This window comes from Oncorhynchus keta, chromosome 29 (assembly GCF_023373465.1).
Source record: "Oncorhynchus keta strain PuntledgeMale-10-30-2019 chromosome 29, Oket_V2, whole genome shotgun sequence".
Taxonomy (NCBI): Eukaryota; Metazoa; Chordata; class Actinopteri; order Salmoniformes; family Salmonidae; genus Oncorhynchus; species Oncorhynchus keta.
In genome coordinates this window covers 34,540,144-34,554,600 of record NC_068449.1, presented here as the reverse complement: position 1 = coordinate 34,554,600, position 14,457 = coordinate 34,540,144, and the positions used below count along the sequence as shown (strand labels likewise).

At 40.7% G+C, this 14,457-nt stretch overlaps 1 protein-coding gene across 1 annotated transcript; it reads left to right on the top strand.

The window, feature by feature from the left end:
• Nucleotides 1-38: 38 nt before the first annotated feature.
• Nucleotides 39-13,379, top strand: ak7b (adenylate kinase 7b). The gene is made up of 18 exons (XM_035743371.1): nt 39-170; nt 408-590; nt 723-831; nt 1,029-1,123; nt 4,107-4,217; nt 4,338-4,421; nt 5,031-5,119; nt 8,979-9,069; nt 9,177-9,254; nt 9,436-9,585; nt 9,899-10,027; nt 10,393-10,495; nt 10,607-10,735; nt 10,953-11,018; nt 11,283-11,480; nt 11,753-11,973; nt 12,617-12,775; nt 13,165-13,379. Exons 1-18 carry the CDS (start codon nt 78-80, stop codon nt 13,201-13,203), a joined length of 2,127 nt encoding a protein of 708 aa, XP_035599264.1. The 5' UTR covers nt 39-77; the 3' UTR covers nt 13,204-13,379.
• Nucleotides 13,380-14,457: the final 1,078 nt, after the last annotated feature.

The following is a 14,457-nucleotide window of genomic DNA, read 5'->3' as shown; positions in this document are numbered from 1 at the left end:
ACATTGGGCAAACGATACCCCTTGAACGGTGGTTGCTAAGTAACGGGAGAGACGCCCAGTCAACATCTGAGCGCAGGATGGCTGAGGAAGAAGTTGAGAAGATTATTCATCACACCAAGCGTATTTTTATCAACAACCTTGACTCCTATGCCTCGAAATGTATCGCAAAGGTTGGGCTTTCTAAAACTGACATTTGTCTAAATAAAAATGAAGCTGCGACTCGGAACTAAACCGTGTGTCTCATCCATTGCTAGCCAGCTAACGTTAGCCTAGCTGTGTGCTTCACCGTTGCTATCCAATCAAATATGTGTCGGGTTGTATGCTATCTAAAATAAAGTTGCTACACCAATGGGTTAGACTGGCTTGACCAGAACCATACCTGCTTAAAATGTCTATACTCTGTGCAGTTCTTGTCTGCCTGTGTAGTGGGTGCGTCCCTGGTTGAAACTGACGAGCCAGAGGTGGAGGAAGGGGAAGAGAGGCTATCAAAAGATGACCATCCAAAAGTCAAAGACGGAACCTTTCAAATTGTCGGAACTATTGCAAACAAAAACGAAAGAAGACCAAGTTATGTGTTGGATCAATATTTTGTGAGTAACATTAGCCTAATATGTGTAGCAAATGTTTATTTCCACATGCTCAGTCTGCATCTTATCAAAGAAGGAAACGTACGTTAAGTGTTACCTAAACAAGTCCTATGCTATGTGTTTGAATGATTTCAGCAACTGAAAAGGGAAGAACTCCTGGAGCGCCTAATGGAGTGTGATATCATAATTTACAACATCACTGAGGATGCTGACCAGATGGAGGAGGCCTCTTGGGTAATCTCAGGTAGGCTACTGTTTGTCTCTCATTGACTCTGATTATTAATACAAACGTACACACACACACCACTACAACACTATATCTCTGTGTTGGTCTGGGAATTATAACACATTGCATAACACACCATTGATTCAATTGAAATGTTTGCATTGCATGACCCTAGAAATCAATGCCTACATCACAGTTCACTGTTCTTTCACCAGCCCTTCATGCTGAGATGGCCAGGTTCAGTCAGCCAAAGATGTTCATCCTCATATCAACTGTAATGACCTGGGCTCTCAGCAAGCCTGTCGATGCGGTGAGTGGGCCAGGATTTACTTCCGCTTTACTATAGCGACCTTATGCCATCACCTAGCCTAAGTACCAGTCTCTTTAGCTAACATTCCACTCCTTGCCACTCCAAAGAGACTGTCCTTTTGGCAATCTTCAAATATTAACATTCTATCATTGATGAGCTTGAGGAAATCAGAGGATTTGATTCTGATTCAATAACCATCACAGCTATCATTCAATGTCAATGTTAATGAAAATTAGACAGGAAAAAAAATGGGAAAAAGTTCTTACTTAAATCATAGATTTGATTGGAAACATTCTAGCATTGGGCATTTCATTGTAAACATAAACACTGGATGCGGGGAAAGCAGAGGATTTCCCAGCAGTTCATTCTGAATACTGAGCCTATTTTATATCCAGCAAGCAAGAGCAAGGTGCTTCTTTTCTCAATAAAATATTGCTCAAAACGTATTAACTTAACTTAATAACCAAACTACTATGTTTGGGACATGCATTGGGCTAGGCTACTGGTTCAAGAGCTATACGAGGAATACATAGGATGGAAGAGAGAGAGGCCAGTGGAGATGCCAGCGGAGATGTAGGCAACAACATGTCTGCCACGCTGATCCTCAACCCTTGGGCCCCTCAGGGGTGTGTACTTAGTCCCCTCCTGTACTTTCTGTTCACCCAAGACTGCGTGGCCAAACCACGACTCCAGCACCATCATTAAGTTTGTTGACGACACAACAGTGGATGAGGATGACAAGGATGTGACAGCCCATCTGGAGGTCAGAGAACTGGTAGTGTGGTGCCAGGACAACAACCTCTCCCTCAATGTGAGCAAGATTAAGGAGCTGATCGTGGACTACAGGAAAAGGGAGCCCGAACAGGCCCCCATTAACATTGACGGGGCTGTAGTGGAGCTGAGCGAGAGTTTCAAGTTCCTTGGTGTCCACATCACCAACGATCTATCATGGTCCAAACACATCAAGACACTCGTGAAAGAGGACACAATAAAACCTTTCCCCTTGAGGAGACAGGATGTTCTACAGCTGCACCATCGAGAGCATCCTGACCGGTTGCATCACCGCCTGGTATTGCAACTGCTCGGCATCTGGCCGTCAGGCTCTACAGAGGGTAGTGCGTACGGCCCAGTTTACCACTGAGGCCAAGCTTCTTGCAATCCAGGACCTATATAATAGGCGGAGTCAGAGGAAAGCCCATAAAATTGGCAGAGACTCCAGTCACCCAAGTCATAGACTGTTTTCTCTGTTACCACACAACAAGCGGTACCGGAGCGCCAAGTCAAGGACCAAAAGGCTCCTTAACAGCTTCTACCCCCAAGCTATAAGACTGCAGAACAATTAATAAAATGGCCACCGGACTATTACATTGATTTCCCCCCGCCCCCCCATTTGTTTTGTACACTGCTGCTACTCGCTGTTTATGATCTATGCACCCATACCTACATCTACAAATGACCTCTAATATGTATATAGCCTCGTATATAGCCTTGTTATTCCTTGTATATAGCCTCGTTATTCTTATGTTATTGTGTTACTTTTTTTGCTTTCGTTTGTTTGGTAAATAGTTTCTTAACGGTTCTTGAACTGCACTGTTGGTTAAGGGCTTGTAAGTAAGGTCTACATTTGTATTCGGCACATGTGACAAATTAAGTTTGATTTGATTTGCACAAGAAGGAGAACAGGCATGACAGAGATTCATAGGCTGGGCTATTAATCCACCATTCGTATGCTAGCCTATATATTAGGCCTAACCAAATCCTACTACAGTGAATTTAGGCACCCCCTCCTGTGCTATGCAAGCCCTGACACAAGCTTTGTGCCAATGAATAGAAGTTGAGCATCGCATGAATTAAATGTGCAATAAATAAGTATTGTGCCTAAGCTTATTTAATGAAACCCTGGCTGTTGGGTTGTTGACGTAGGCAACAGATCGCAAAGCAGGGAATCCCCATTCCCCAGTGAGCTGGTTTTTTACTTTCTCATCAGTGCAAGTGCACTGTCCATCAGCTCACATCAGCAGGATGGGGAGCCTTTTCATTGGGATGGAAGTCTAATGTAGATCACTAAAATAATTTCTATCACATTTCCTTAATTTTAATATTTGACCTATGAGGGCACCTATACGTTTGGCCGCCAAGCACGAGTGATCATTGTAGCCTTTTATCGTCGACATAATGTTGAAATGTCTTCACGCCTAGAATAAAAACCTCCAGGCTTCCATCCTACTCAAATTAATGAAAAAAATGAAGAATTACGTGGGGCAGTTTTGAAAAATGAATCCCATGCTAATCTTCCTCTGGAGTAAGTCACATACGTGGATAATAATTACATAACCAATGTCTCTGGTAATACTATTAGTTGTCTCTCTCCCCCTTCAAACTTTCCTTGTCAATTCATTTGAGGCAATATTATTTTAGCATTATGCTATAATGTAGCCTAGGCCTACTTTCTGATGGACTACAGCCAAAATTTGAAGGTGAGCCTAGGTTTTTAACATATTTTTAGGAAAGGACAAATGTGATTTTTGTGTCTTCCTCTTTGTGCGCACTCCATGCACGTTCCAGAACGTTGTCATGGAAAATATGAATGTTGTTTCCAACTACCAATCAGCAACTGCGCCGTAAATCTGGCTGCATATTGAACGTTGAGATTTCTGAAAGGCCAGTCTCTTTGGCAATGAGGTGTGGCAAGGAGTTGAATGTTAGCTAAAGAAACTGGTACCCAGGCTAGCCAACAGCTAACGACCTTGTCAAGAGGTTTCCGATCTCTTAGCGTAACGGCTATGGTGTTGGGTTGACAGTCGCTGGACCTGTGTTCGAATCCTGGTTAGAGCCACCCCCGAACTCGCTACATGATCTAAACTGATCCACGTGTGTTTACAAAGTATTGTATCACTTGTAATCAATAGCTTTAACTGTTTCAACCCAGACTTGTTCACTGGAAGTTTTTTTGAATGTATGATGTTTGCTGTTACATTTTCAGGATGACCCTGAGATTCCATTCACTGAGGAAGACTACAGGAGAAGAAGAGCCCATCCCAACTTCAAAGAGCATATCAACGTTGAAAAACTTGTGGTCAAAATGGGCAAAACGGTTAATTTGCATATTCTTTGTCAGTTTATTGTGTTATTAAAATTGTTTAGGCATTACTGTTCAGTGCCAACACAACATTATTTTCAACCTGCTCATTCCAATGTTTTTCTTTCGCTATAGAAAAGTTCATTGCTCTCCACATACGTAGTGGCCTCAGGAGTTCAGTATGGAATGGGAGAGCAAGTCTTCCACTTCTTCTTCAAGGTAGATCATAACATTGATTGATTATTGTTACCTACACTGAGTGTACAAAACATGAAGAACACCTGCTCTTTCCATGACATAGACTGGTGAAAGCTATGATCTCTTATTGATTGATGTCACTTGTTAAATCCACCTCAATCAGTGTAGATGAAGGGGAGGAGACAGGTTAAACAATTATTTTTAAGCATTGAGACACTTGAGACATGGATTGTGTATGTGTGCCCTTCAGTGGATGAATGGGCAAGACAAAAGATTTAAGTGCCTTTGAACGGGGTATGGTAGTAGGTGCCAGGTGCACTGGTTTATGTCAAGAATTGCAATGCTGCTGGGTTTTTCACGCTCAACAGTTTCCTCTGGTGTATCAAGATTGGCCCACCACCCAAAGGACACCCAGCCAACTTGACACAACTGTGGGAAGCATTGGAGTCAACATGGGCCAGCATCCCTGTGGAATGCTTTCGACACCTTGTAGAGTCATCCATGCCCTGATGAATTGAGGCTGTTCTGAGGGCAAAAGGGGGGGTGTTCCTCATATTTGGTATACTCGGTGTATATTTGTATAAGGGATCATTGAATGTAAGTTGTCTTGTGTGGTTCATTTTTCATTAGACATCTTGGTTGGGAGACTTGCCCAAAGTCCCTATCTTCGGAGAAGGCACCAATGTAATTCCTACTATTCACATCAATGATCTTGCAGGGTGAGTCCTATTCTTATTTTCCTTCAAAACAAGCTCTGTTATGTACAGTCACTAGTGAAAGCCTACACACCCCTTGCATGGTCTTCACATTTTGCTGCTTTAATAAAATTAAATCTCAAAAGGGATTCAAATTAGGTGTCTCCCTCTATTGATTTATACGGTCTAAGACACTGCATCTCAGTGCAAGAGGCGTCACTACACTCCCTGGTTTGATTCCAGGCTGTATCACATCCGGCCGTGATTGGGAGTCCCATAGGGCGGCGCACAATTGGCCCAGTGTCGTCCGAGTTTGGCCGGGGTAGGCCGTTATTGTAAATAAGAATTTGTTCTTAACTGACTTGCCTAGTTTAATCAAATAAATTGATTAATACAACCTACTCCACATTTTCAAAGTCAAATAAAAATTATATAACATTTCCCAAATTACTAAGAAATACAGACATTTGAATGTATTGATTGCGTATGTCTTCACACCCCAGAGTTAATACTTGGCGGAAGCACCTTTGGCAGTCATTACAGCTATAAAAAAAATGTTTTATACGATTCTACCAACCTTGCACAACTCTTAGGGCAGGCAACATACAGTATATCCATTGTTTTTGTCAAAATTGCTCAAGCTCAGTAAACTTGGTTGGGAATCATTGATGGACAGCAATATTCAAACCTTGTCTCTGATTTTTTTTAAAGCAGATTTAAGTCAGGATGGAGACTGGACCATTCAGGAGCACTCAACAACTCTTGGAAAGGCATTCCGGTGTGGTGTGTCTTTGGCATTAAAATGTGTGAAATTGTCTCAGGGTTTTCAGAAGACTGAGGCGGGTTTTCTGCTAACTTTTTACCTGGGCTTTGCTCCTTTTATATTTATTTTGATCCTAACAAACTCCCCAGTCCCTGACGGTGACAAGCATACCTGTAACATGATGTCATTAGTAACCTACCGAACTTTCTAACTGCCTGGTACTCAACACTCTATTGTCCCTCTAATCACTTTTTACATCAATGCAAATATAATCCAAAATTGAATCAAACACTCCTTGAGAGCCCATAAGCTCATTGTTGGGCAACATTTCTATAGACTATGCAGAGTTTTGATGGCCATCAGCTTTCTATAGTTTAAGCCTACTATATTTCTCAACTTTCCTACTATTAAGCACATTGCTTCTCTTTACAACAGGCATGAAAAGGAACCACGGGGGAAAAGCGTCCTCCATTCAATATTTAAGTGCATAGATGACGTGTATTTGTTTTCCCATTGCTCCTGTTTTGAGACAGGTGCGTGATAATGGTCCATTCCAAATCTAAACAAATTCTCACATATATTATTTAGTATATGTAAAGACTAGATGAAATCAAGAATAGTCTGATGGGTGACAATATTAGCCTATATCTTGTGAATGATGCCCAGCTTGTGTGCAGTAAGGCAGGAAACAGTGCATGTCTTTTTTGTGCCTTTTTTCAAATCAGTCACACACCTCATGTTGCCTAGCCCATAGGCCTATATATTTTGATAGGGTTTGTATCACAACTAAAGTGGCCAAATAACTTTCAAAATTAAGAAAATTCATCCACTTTACAAGGGGTGTAGAGCCTAACTGGCATATAATATGCAGCTCGTGAGTTTCAAGTTTGGGGAAGATAATTTTCACAATACAAATGCACCTTTATAATAAAAGCATTACATGCGTAACGCATTTGCGATCACTTTTGAGAAGATATGTTTTCCCACTAATTGATTGCATTTTGGAACATTTGCGCTTGTAGCCTACTGCTGCGTCGCATTGCTGTGCTTTTATGTGAAGAATTAGCCAAATAGTTTGTCAGCATTTTAAGCTAAGCTTTTACAAGTTTTTTTTTTAAGCTAGTGGTTGTATTAATTTGGAGTCTTATCGAGTCCCACAACTGTCCCAGACTATGTATGGAATATTTACTCCAAGATAAACTTTTATATTATGGGGGACAGCGGATTGACATAGGCTAGTGCTTTTGCTGTTCGTTAAGCCTACTCATCTTGTTGGCTGACGAAAAGTAAATGTAGACAGTTCTTCCAACATCTTCAATATGTGCCTCGGAATTCAATAAGGACGTGCAGTTGCATCCCCAATGTGTTTGTCTTCACTTGTAGCCTGTGAGAAAGACCCGATCATGTGACGGGCATTGGCTAATAAGAATTGAGAACTGAGAGAGCCATGTGAGTGAGAAATGCTTCGGAGCACGCATGCGGAAGAAGGGAATTATAATTATTATATTCCGCCCAAGGACACAATGTCCACAAAGGGCATAGATTTTTTTTAGGGGGCATTACAGCCACACAAAGAGGATACCACCGGGAAATTTAAGGCATTATCAAGTCCTTGTCAAATTGTAAATGATAGACTGATGAAGTGTGTGCAGCCTATGCAATTAACAAAGCAGAGCTCATGCCTTTCATGCAACTTTTTTCAAATCATCATTAGAGTCGCATAATGCAGCCTTAGAATGTATTAAAAATCAGAACATATAGCCCAATGTTTGTCATAACTACATTTGCATAAATAACTAAATTAAGCATATAGGAGGACCTGTTTCTTTGTTAACCACTCAACACAAAATAGCCGCATGTGGGCACTCCCTCATTGTTTGGTAAAAATATCCTTTCTATTTTATTCAACTATGCTCAATTGTATTCTTCATACAATCAAATAATGCCACGGAATTCTGAGCAAATCTTGTCTGCTAAATGACCTAGTGTAGCCAATTTGGCATAGCCAGATCAGGACCTAACATAAGGACAACTCAGAGTATGCTATTCTGTTCTTCTGAAATAGCCTACATTTTCTTCATATCATGTTTCTTTAGACCTGTCTAAAATAAATAATGGATTTATTGTGATGGTATAGGCTATATTAAATTGATTTATCAGATTTCTTTAAATGTAGATGTCTGCATCAGTGGCTTGTATGCTATGCGTGGAAGCCAGGAGACGCTAAATGTGTTTATGTTAATTAATGATCAATAACCGCGAGACCGGCAGTTATTTGCATGACAATCACCGACTGGCAAAACTTCATGACCACCACAGCCCTAATGCTGCCACGACAATAGTTGAAAATACAAAGGGATCAACAACATTGCATTCACTCAACATTACTGAAAAGAAGGAAGCCTGTGTTCCAAAAAAATCCCCTCCAAATCATCCATTCTTAACCGCAACAAGGCAGTTAAGTAATACTGCAAGACAACAAGGCAAAGACATTCACTTTTTGGTCTGAATTAAAAACTACAGGTTTGGGTCAAATCCAATAGAACACAACACAGAGTGAAATCCTCGGTATTTTCAAGTATTGTGGTCGCAGCATCATGTTATGAGTATGCTTGTTATCGGCAGGGTTTGGGGAGTTGGTCAGGTTTAAAATAAATGTGAAAGGAGCAAAAACACCCAGGTAAAAAGTTAAAGGAAAACCCACATTGGTCTTCTGAAAACTTATCCCTGGGATATAGTTTTATTTTTCCACGAGACAATTACATACATTTTCATGCCAAAGACACACCAGAATGGCTTTCCTTGAGGTGTTGAGTGTTCCTGGGTTGCAAATCAGAGACAAGGTTTGAATATTGCTGTCCGTCAATTATTCTCAACCAAATTTACAGAGCTTAAGCAATTCTGACAAAAACAGAAACAAAAACTTTCTTCTGTTCTATAACTTTCTTTCTCTTGGAAAATATGGAGTAGGTTGTGTAGACTGTAGGGGGAAAAATCCAATCTAATCCCTTTTTAGATGTAATTTTAAGGCAGCAGAATGTGAAGACTGTGCAAGGGATGTGTAGACTTTCACTAGGCACAGTATCTATTAATCAGACACTTTTTTTCTCTCTCCTGAAGTGTGATCCAGAATGTAATTGACCACAAGCCAAAACCACATTACTTAGTCGCTGTGGATGATTCCAAGACCACTATCGATGACATTGTAAAGGTAGTTCAAGCAAATATGTTTGATCATTGGGAATTCGACTCTATAGGTTCAATCATCCCAAAAAAGTGCTTTAAGGATTATTTGAATTCTTATTTTTTCATCACCAGACAATAGCCGATGTGGTGGGGCCAGGAAAGACCAAGAGAGTGCCAAAAGAGGATGCTTTTCTCACTCGGGATTTGAGAGTACGTACAAAGATCAAATCAAACTTTATTCATAATTCAGACGTTACAATATGCTTCACATAGAATCTAAGCTAAATACAAGTTTTAGATGGCAGTTTTATTACCATGGTCTACTGTTCATCATTATATTTATTCAAGAAGCAAATCATTCAATCTGGTCTTTTATTTTATTGTTCCTCAGCAAATGGACATTGATGCTCTGTTTGTCAACCTTCGGATTGAGGCTGTCTACCTGAAAGAGAGCTTCAACATCCACTGGGTGTGTGAGTCTGGTCTCATAGACAACATTGACCGTGTTGTGGAGGAATACAAGCAAACCAGGGGCCTGCTGGTAAGTTAGACAGCAGCCGTAGCAGGCTATCAGCCCATACTATCATTTAAGATTGAACAAAGACACTCTTGTATTGACCGGGTATATTGTTGCATGACGGTGTGTATATTGTTGCATGACGGTTTGTATATTGTTGCATGACGGTGTGTGTATTGTTGCATGACGGTGTGTATATTTCAACTAGATCAGACTAAATTCCGAGTGTGGGTTGCTGAATTGATTTCATGTAAAACCACATTGCGTTTGACTGAATAAGTTATGTGGTACGTACTGTAAATTACTCTTGGTATAGTAAATGTGGTCTTTCCCCTAGCCCATCCGAGTGTGTATCATCGGCCCTCCAGCGGTGGGAAAGAGCACAGTAGCAGAGAGGATCTGTAAACACTACAAACTGCACCACATCAGACTCAAGGAAACTATCACTGAGACCCTTGCACACCTGGTCAGTTTTCATCCAGCAGACAGACTAACAAACCAGGGCTATATCCCAAATGGTACTCTGTTCCCTATGGTGTGTACTACTTTGGGCCAGAGCCCATAGGCCTCTGGTCAAAAATAGTGCACTATAAAGGGAATAAGGTGCCATTTGGTAGGCAGCCTAACGATCCAGGTGCACCATACCAATGTGTGCCTTTTAAATGAGATCCATGCTTCTGTAGCTCAGTTGGTAGAGCATGGCGCTTGTAACGCCAGGGTAGTGGGTTCGATTCCCGGGACCACCCATACGTAGAATGTATGCACACATGATTGTAAGTCGCTTTGGATAAAAGCGTCTGCTAAATGGCATATATTATTATTATATATTAGGAGTCTATCGTTAGGATGGAGGACGGAGAGACTGAGGCAGAGGATTCTGCCACCTCATCAGAACTCCTGGAGACTTTGAAGGAGAACATGGATCAAAATGGAGGTACAGAATGATGCAATTTGTTGTTGACCATATTCCTTTTCTAAAACGAGATGATATAGTCAGTGCAATACATGCTTTCTCTGTCTGTTCTATCCTGTTCTATTCTCCAAGGTCGACTGGATGACCAGTATGTGATCAGGATCATGAGAGACAAGCTGAAGTCAAAGCTGTGCAGGAACCAGGGTTTTGTCCTGGACAGCTTTCCCAAGACATATGAACAGGCCAAGGACCTGTTCTATGGTGAGACAGAGATGTATCCTCACTACTGGAAGTATGTTACAATGGCGGTGGCCCAAATAGCACCTTATTCCCTATATAGTGCACTACTTTTGACCAAGAAACGCATTCCCTATGGGCCCTAGTCAAAAGTAGCGCACTATATAGGGAATAGGGTGATATTTTGGGACACATATTTATAGTTTCAGCTCACTTACCAAAATCTGTATTTTTTGTTTAGCTGATGATGATGAGCCAGAGGATATGAGGTCAAAGATCCCTCCATTCAACAAGAAGATAATTCCAGGTCTGTCCAAGCTGGAAAACACATGTGTTTGCCTTTTTGTTCATTACACAATGAACGTGAATACCAAGCCAAGTACTCCTAGACACAGTGGTCATCATTATTTCAAAATAGTTACAGAGCTGACCCTGTCTTTTGAGATCTTTCAGAACACTTCAGTGCTTTTCTCATCTCGGAAAACCCCAGAACCAAAATATTGCGTTAGAGATTGCGTCTCCCCACTGGAGATTATAGTGGTTTTATTATGTTGTGTACTCTCGGTTCTAGAGTTTGTGTTCTCCCTGGATTCCTCCGATGCATTCCTGAAGAACCGTGTCCTGAACCTCCCGGAGAGCCTGGTGGAGGGAACGTCCTATTCCCAGGAGCAGTTCCTGCGCCGCCTTGCCAGGTTCCGGGAGAGCAACGTGGAGGACGAGACCGTCCTCAACTACTTTGAAGAGCTAGATATTCACCCGGAGCACATTGGTAAATACTGAGGGAACTAACTTTTTGAACAGTTTGGCAGTGTACCCATAGAAATGAACCACTGGCATACCACTTGTACTAGTACCACGCATACCACTATGTCATAAGTATATCTCCATATTGTCCATTTCTGTTGGGGCTATAAAGTACTTTTCTATTTAATTATATTCTACTATTCATCTATGAATTCAGGTACAGTACAGTGTGATTTTACTAACTACTACCTACTCAAGTGTATCTAAACTAGTCATTTTGTGTTATTTCGGTGTCAGATATCACCAGCAGTGACGACCAGGAGTACCTGGTGGTGACAGAGCGGATCATCAAGTCAGTGGGCAAGCCTAAGAACTACGGCCCCACCAGCCAGGAGCTGGAGGAGGAGGAGAGGAGGAGCGCAGACCGCCGGCTGAGAACGGAGGCCCAGAAGAGGGCTGACACAGAGAGGCGGGAGACAGAGGAGGCCCAGCAGAGAGCAGCCCGCTGGGAGGAGTGGGTGAGTTTAAGAGGCGGGGTATAAGGGAGATTAGATTACTTACCCACTCTCTTCCTCTTACCTGTAGCTTTCTTGAAGGAAGTGAATGAGGGGTAGGTACAAAAAAAAAACATCTCAACACACCTATGGGAACATCTCTCATAATTGCCATATATTTTTTATTCAATACAGCCGCTGTGACGGTGTTTTTAGTAGCAGTCCTCTTACTGTATGTTAATGGACAATTCTGCCACTTTTCAACCTCACATTCATCATCTCCAGCACCAAACCAGTGTCTACATTTGTAAAAACAGCGTGTTTCTATGATCTGTGGTTCAAAAGATTAAAAAGAAAGGTCTTTAAAAAAAAATGCTTCTCTATGACATCAAATCAACTGGGATTTTTAAAACCTGCAACACGTTTCCGTCCAAGGGAGGGTCTTTTCTTGCTCCCCATATCACCATGAATCTCATAGTGTTTGAAAATCACTGTTTTTAAAATGTTGCAACTTTTGATGATATCATCGGGTAGCACTTTTTAGCGTCATATTTGTTTCTACAAAACGTAGAAATAAGCCGTTTCCACATATGTTGACACTGGCATTGTGCTGGCAATAGTAACAAAGTGGTGGAGTTGCACTTTAATGTTTCTGTATGTGTCCCAGAGTAAGTGTCTGGAGGAGGTGAAGAAGCAGGAGCATGATCTCCTGGAGGTCCAGGCTGTTCCCCTGAGAAACTATCTGATGAAGAACGTCATGCCCACTCTCACCCAGGGCCTCATCGAGTGCTGCAAGACCAGGCCTCAGGACCCCGTTGATTTCCTGGTGAGTCCACATTACAGATTTTTTTTAAAGAAGATATATTTCAGTAATTTAGCAGATAGTCTTATCCAGAGTGAATTACAGTTAGTGCATTAAACTAGGTAGTGCATTAAACTAGGTTTAGTAGCGAAAACAACCACATACACAGCATTATTTGTTGAACAAATCCTCATACATAATATGGAAAGAGTTTCCAAGACATCCTCACATCAAAGTGATGCATTGAAATATAGCCATTTCTTCCATATCAAGCTATGCTATATAGTTGAGGTTAGTTGAGGTTTTCAAAAATAGTTACAAGGTTTTAATCCGACAGCGACTACATATATTTATTATGAAATGGGACTTTATAAAACATATTCAAATGTTGTATTCTGTGTTTTGTATTTCAGGCAGAATATCTCTTCAAGAGCAACCCCCAAGTCGAGTGAAATGGGACTTGTCTTCAGGATTTATAACCTCATATCAGTACCATCTACAATGCAGATTTGTACTCACATCATATTTAAAAGTGATTTAGTAAAAGCCTTTTCTCGCAAGAGTTTTTATTTTGATTATATTTAGGGGGGATTCTTATACATTTACAGTATATTGTAGCTGTGTTATATTATTTACCCAATAACATGATTACAACACAATTGTAAAAGATGCAATGAAGCCATGATGTTCAACTCCTAACATTTCAACTTAGTGAGTTTACATCAAAAGTAACATTTCAGTTCACACGTTTAAAGTGTCTAAATATTACTTTTGATGTAAACTCACTAAGTTGAAATGTTATGAGTTGAACATCATGGCTTCATTGCATATTTTACAATTGTGTTGTAATCATGTTATTGGGGAGATAATATAACACAGCTACAATATACTGTAAATGTATAAGAATCCCCACTAAATATAATCAAAATAAAAACTCTTGAGTTTGGTTGCAGACATATTTCAGCCATAACATTTTAGGTGGCCCTCTCCTCATTTCATGCTGTGACTTTGATAAACTCGATTAGTAAATTATGTCATTCCCTGCCCTGTTTTATTGACACACAGCTTTGTTTGTGTTGTTTTCTGCAGACCATTACTTAAAAGCCCCAAAAACTGGAGAAAAAAAAGCCTGACTGAAGCCAACAGCTAATTAACATGTTAATTTGCGTAATGAACTCGGGTGCGCTTGGTAACTTAAAAGTAGACCCAGTCGGGTCATAATGACTTTGATTTGGCTTGTGATTTCAAAGGATAAATGTTAAAAATGGCAGCTAATTGCGTCACTCTCTCATGTTTCCACTCGCCGCTCTAAGTGTACATAATTAGCTGTACTGGAACACCAAATTATTTCATTGTACATGCTTAATCACCACACTGGGAAATCACTTTGTTTGAGAACATTGTAGCGCGAGCCACAACAACACAACACAATTTCAAGCTGTGTTTTTATATTTTCCATTTTGATATGTAGGCATAAATCAAACCACAGATTTGATGTAAAAAATATGCATTTTACTTGGACTTTTACAGAATTTACCCCTCAAACTAAATACGATGTACTTGTCTTTGTTGTTGAAATTGTTTTATTCGGGGGGAAAGTAATACATATTCTTGACAGTTAGGCTACATTACCTTCTTCTAGTCTCCCTTTTGTCATCTGAACTGATACCTTCACAGGGGACAATAGTGGTTGACATCCACCTCCA